The 6,191-nt window shown below is 38.9% G+C and overlaps 1 protein-coding gene across 1 annotated transcript; it reads left to right on the forward strand.

Annotated features, from left to right (window-relative positions):
* The first annotated feature begins 3,644 nt into the window (after positions 1 to 3,644).
* LOC131040007 (predicted GPI-anchored protein 58) lies at positions 3,645 to 3,995 on the forward strand. Its single transcript, XM_057972873.2, has one exon. The coding sequence runs from the start codon at positions 3,645 to 3,647 to the stop codon at positions 3,993 to 3,995; it is 351 nt and encodes a 116-aa protein (XP_057828856.2).
* The last annotated feature ends 2,196 nt before the right edge of the window (positions 3,996 to 6,191 follow it).

Below are 6,191 nucleotides of genomic sequence, written 5' to 3' on the forward strand. Positions count from 1 at the left end.
AAGGGTTGCTTTGTTGAGGAGATACTTGAGTGGATCTATTCTTGCAACAAGCTTAGTTTTGTGAGTGAGCATGTGATAGCACAATTTTTGCGAAGTAAAGACTATGGCCAAACACACACGTTCAATAAGTGTGTAATTAAGATTATACCTGACCAAAGTACGATTGATATAATACACTTCTCTTTCCTTACCATCATTGTCTTGTTGTGCTAGAAGTGCCTGCAGTGCTATTTGTCTTCCTAATATGTAGAGAAACAGGGGTTTCCCCTGAATTGGTGTTATCAAAACTAGTGGATTTAGGAGATAATCTTTGAGTATCTGAAAATCTTGGTTACATTTATCATCCCACTTAAATTTGATGTTTTCGTGGAGCAGGTGGTGAAAAGGATGACATTTATTTGCAAGTTGAGCAATGAATCTACATATTGATTGAAGTCTTCCTTGTAGAGAACGAAGTTGACTGATATTCTTTGGTGGTTGCATTTCTAATATAGCTCTGAATTTTGTTGGATTGACTTCAATTCCTCTCTTTGAGACAATGTATCCAAGGAGCTTTCCGGAGGTTACTCCAAAGACACATTTCTTAGGGTTTAATCTAACTTTGTATTTTTCCAACCGAACGAAGACCACTGAAAGAATGTACAAATGTGTTTTTATTTCTAATTATTTACCTAGGAGGTCACCAACATAATCTTCCATGGTAATATGCATAAGATCATGAAAGATGGTAGTCATATCTCTTTGGTATGTGGTACCTACATTGTTTAGTCTGAAGGGCATGGCGTTCTAGCAGAAAGTTTCCCAGAGATAGGTAAATGTTGTTTTGTGTTGATCTTCATGTGCAATTTTTATCTGGTGTTACCCAAAGAATCCATCCATCAATGATAACATAGCATGACCAGCTATAAGATCCACTATCAAGTCAATATTTGGCAGCGAAAAATTATATTTAGGACAAGCTTTGTTGATATCTCTAAAATATGTACATATTCTGATGCTACGATCTAACTTGCTGATAGGTACCAAGTTAGAGATCCATTTAGGGTAGTCAATTGGTCTAATGAATCCAACGTCCAATAGTTTCTCAAGTTATAATTTTAGTAATAGTGCCACTTGTAGATGCATTTTTCTCAATTTTTTTTTCACTGGCTTTGCTCCTAGCATAACCATCAAATGATGCATTACTAGATCAGGGTCCAATCAAGGCATATCCGCATATGACCATGCAAAATTGATTTGTCTTTATGTGAAGAAACTTATGAACTTCAGTCTTTCTTTTTCTATCAGAGATTGTACTAAGAATATGTTGTGTGGAATCTCTTTCATACCAGTGTTTGTCTTGATAGTTTCCTCCACCAACATGGATGATTTCTCTTCATATGATGTCATCGGGAGAATGTCAAGCCTTCCATCTTCAGGTGCCTTAGAGAGGTTTTCACCCTCAAATACATCCTTTCTTTTTACTTTTTTGGGGTCAGACAACGTCACAATGTAGTTTTCACCATAAGACCCATGATTTATTTTTAATTTTATATTTTTGCGACTAGAAGGCCCAACACCCTCACTAAAGTATGCCACACTATCCAATTCTATAGTGTATCCCTCTCTATGGTCCCCAAGCAGAAGATCGTCTCATATGCCCAAATAGTCTATGAAAGCATCAACGTTCTCAAATGTGTCTATTTGTAAAGGTCCTTCTTGGTCCCAATTAATGAGTTATGGATGAATGAGGGGAAGATCATTGATGTTTTCAAAGTCAGTAGGAGTAATGGTAAAGACACAAGAGTCTTCAGGTATGTCAATGTAATTATCGAGGTCATCGCTAACACTCTCCTCATCTATCTCAATCATAAACAAATCTAGATTAATATCACTACAAGTGCATTTGACAACGAGAGTCATCACTCTATGAAATTTCGGTCTAGAATCTAGAAATGGGGACTGTTTGGGATCCACAAAAGTTTTTCTTTTATCCTCTGCTTCCTTCCTTGTGTTTGTTTGGCCGACTCTGGATTTTCTGTTGAACTCTTCCTCTTCCGTGGGTTCATCTGGCTCTTTGAATGTTTCAATGAGCTCATAATCACTAGATGACTTATCTAAACCCCATTCCCATTCATTAGAATATGTAGAGTATTATTTCTTTTCTTGTTGGTTATTAGAGTCTATGATTTTTAATACTTCTTTAGATTTGTGAGTTCCTAATCTGAAGGGTATGAAACAAAGTCCTTTAGAGCGCTACTTTTTGAATGTTAACTCTGGTTGCAATGGTTCAATTTTTCCTTTCTTTTGTAATCCAAGAGGGCTCTTTCCATCATATCCAAATTTTCGTAAGAACTTGAATCCTTTGCCATACTTTTCACATGGTATCCAGACGTGATCTTGTGTATCCTCTTCAAATTTCTTGTAAAGAATTTTGTGTAAGTCCTCTTCTTCCATCTCACCCCACTTCTTGAATATAGTAGGATCCCATTTTAGTGTAATCATAGATACATTTTTAGAAGGATGTGGCCATCCATACTCTTTTGGAGAATCCATTACTTGTCTTAGGTACATATTTTGATTTAGAGTGTGCTCGCCCATGACTTTGACCTAATATTTCCCTTTAAGATCACCTTGTTTTGATGTTGAAGGTTTTAATGAATCAGGATCAACTTATGCATATGGTGGAGTTGCATCTCTATTGATTGGTATTATTGTTTCCAAATTTGGCTTTAGGTGATTGTAATATATGAATGGATTTTGTTGGTGTAAATAATTATTCATCTTGGATATTATTACACTTACTTAAGTTTACTTAGGAAATGCATTTCATAGTAGTTTGGGTATGAGACAATTGGGTGTTTGTGCCACATTGGGATAGTGTGTGGAGGAGAATTTCCACCTTTTATGGTGTTGATCTTGTTGTTACACTCCACATTCAGTGGGTGATCCACCTCATGTGGACTATTATATTATTTCTCCTACCTACCCACACATATTTCCTACCTACCCTTATTTCTTATTGAGCCACATGTCATGTTTGTGTGCTCACATATCCCTAGCCTTGCCTATATAAGCAAGCTCATCTACATTGTATGTAATTTTTGATATTATTGATCATTTTCTATTGATGAGAATATAGTTTATTCTTGTCCTATATTGTGTCTCTATTTTGTACATTTCATTGAGCTCTTGATCTTGGCAGAATCTCACATGGTATCAGAGCCATTGGGGCTTCATTGATTCATCTTGAAGAGGCATTATTGCAACGTCAAGAGGCAGATCTGAGGAGTAGCATCTTTTGGAGGCGTCCTAGACCAGATCCGACCTCGTCATTGCGTTCAGGTGGCCGTTTCCATGAATTTTGGTTATAAAGTCGACCTATTTTGGTGAGAAATTATTTTTCGCCAATTTTGCAATTATTGTATGAATTTCGAATTTTTTTTTATATTTTTCGAAAAAAAAAACATTTCGTCAAAATTTTTCAAAAAAAAAAAATTTTCGTCAAAATTTTTCGAAAAAAATTAAATTTCAAAAATTTTCAAAAAAAAAAATTTCAAAAAAATTTTTTTTTCAAAAAAAAATATTATTTTGGGGGTCCGAAGACCCCCCACTAACCCGCAGGTCCATAGGGCTCTCCCGGCACTGCCGCTCCTCAGCCTCCCATGCAGCTTAGTTCCCCTGTAGCCACAGCCCAGCGACCGCCGCGCCGCCCTGAAGACTCCCACCGGCCACTCTCCTTGCCCGAGCAGCGCTATCCCTTCGCTGCCACCGACCAATCTCCAGCGGCCCCCGCAGCTGCCGCCCAGCCAGCCGCTCCGTCACCACCGCCGCCCGCACAGGCCGCCCACCCCGCCGCCACTCGTGTAGGCTGCCCGCTCTGCCACGGCCCGCGCAGGCTGCCTCGCCGCAGACTCCCGCCGGCTAACCCTCCCTCCGACAAACAATCGCCGGCCCTCCGGCAGGCCCTCCTCCGCCACGCAGACAGTCGGCCCCGTCAGCAAGAAACTCGGTGAATCCACGCCCACCACATGGCAGGAGGCCACTGGCTTGTGGACACATAACACTGCCACGTCATTTTTTTGGCCCAGTCAGTAGCCCAGTTGGTTGCACGATCACACTACCACATCAGTTTTTTTTGACCAATCAGATTGTGCCACGTCAGCAGTCCGTACTGTACAGACGCCCAATCAACAGGGAGGTGAAGTTTTTGTGACGGTCATACGACCATCAAATTTAACCCCGCAGTTTGCTGACATCATCATTTTTAAAAAATTTTGCAGGCCCCTCTCATTGAGCTTTTTGATTTTGCAGTTCAACTTCAAATGGCCATAACTTTCTCATTTTTGCTCCTTTTTGGGTGCAATTTTTTTTAAAATGGGCTAAAATTTCATGTACTTTCATGTGATTGTACCTGTCCAATTCCTGTTTCTGCAACTTCCAAGTCTCCGTTCGGGCTCATACAAACTCCATTTTAGGTGCCATTTTATTTGAAAGTGCATTATTTTTTGTCTACTCTTAGAATATGCTATCATTTTATAGAAATTGTGGGTAGAAATTGTACTTTCATCATATGGTCTTATTTGGCCAATTTGGCATTTGTATTGCATAGATCTATCTTCTAATCTTTTTCTTTATAGTTCTCAGCCTATTGGGGTAGTTGTAAAACAAAATTGGAAGTCCACCTTGCCATTGTTTGCAAGTGGCCTATTGTACACGCACTACATATAAAGTGCCAAAATCATCATTTTTGGGGGGGTACTTTGATTGAGTGAATATGGGGGGGTGTCTCTTGTTCTTTTGTGCTCTTGTGTTCCTTCCTTTTTGCTGCTATGGGTTCTTCTAAGTTTTCTCTCTTAACTCCTCATAATTATGCTACTTGGAAAATTGATGCATGGAGTAAACTTATTGAAAAAGGACTCACTCATTACATTGATGGAACTATTGTTGCTCCCACTAATCCTAAGGTTGATCTAGTTGGTCACTTGGATTGGTTCACTAAAAATATCATGGCAATTGGTACCTTAAGAAAGTATGTATCAAAGGATCTCATTTTTCATATTGAGAAGTGTACTCTAATCAAGGATGCTTGGCAAAAGTTTCAAGACTTGTATGGTCAAGTTGATGAGATTAGGGGATATCAAATTGATAGTGATCTCACCATGTTAGATCCCAAGAACTTTGATACTATACAAGATTATGTCACTAAGGCAAATGAGTTGAGGGCACAACTCAAAGATTGTGGCATTGATAAGAAGTATACTCAATTGATATTCAACTTGATAGGCAAGCTTCCACAAGAATATGCAGCATTTGTTTCTAGTTTCCAAACCCATAGGATGACAATGGGTTCAAGCTACACAATGCCTACATTTGATGCTTTCAATGAAATGTTGATGATGGAACAAACTAAGTTGATAAGCATGGGCATTCTTAAGGCTTCTAAGTCTCAAGCATTAGTGGCAAATCAAGGGAACAAAGGAAATCAAGGAAAGGACAACTCAAACAAGAAGAAATGGCAATCAAAGCCTAAAGAAAAAGCACCATCTTCTCCACAACAAGGAGATTCATCCTCTTCCAAGAGAGATAATTCACCAAAGAGGGAGAGACCTACTTGTGCTTATTGTAAAAAGATTGGTCATGAGGAGCATCGTTGACATTCTAAGAAGATTGATGAGCTTACACATATCATAAAAAATCATAACATTGATTTGCCTAAAGTCTACAAGAAGGATGATTCATCAACTTCCACTTCCTCACATTCATAAGGAAAAGGGCAAGCATTCATGGCTTCTACAAGTGGGAAGACTCACTCTTTTGAAACAAGAAAAGGAAAAGCTCTATGTGCTACTATTAGTCATAATTTAGAGAGATGGCTTCTAAATTTAGAGAGATGGCTTCTAGATTCAGGGGCTTCTCATCATATGGCATCTTCACAGTCTATGTTCTCTACATTTGAGCCTTGCACCATGCCACAGATTTTGATGGGCAATCATACATACATGGATGTGATTGGGAAAGGATCTATTGACATTGGGGATAACTCCTTCAATGATGTGTTGTGTGTACCCCACTTGACAAACAATCTTCTTTCTATCTATCAAATCACACATGGCACAACTAAGAGAGTTGTGGAGTTCACACCTGACTCAGTTTTCATTAGAGACTTGGAGACTAGAGCTATCATTGCGACTGGGCTGGTTGATCATGCA

The sequence above is a fragment of the Cryptomeria japonica genome, chromosome 7 (assembly GCF_030272615.1).
Source record: "Cryptomeria japonica chromosome 7, Sugi_1.0, whole genome shotgun sequence".
Taxonomy (NCBI): Eukaryota; Viridiplantae; Streptophyta; class Pinopsida; order Cupressales; family Cupressaceae; genus Cryptomeria; species Cryptomeria japonica.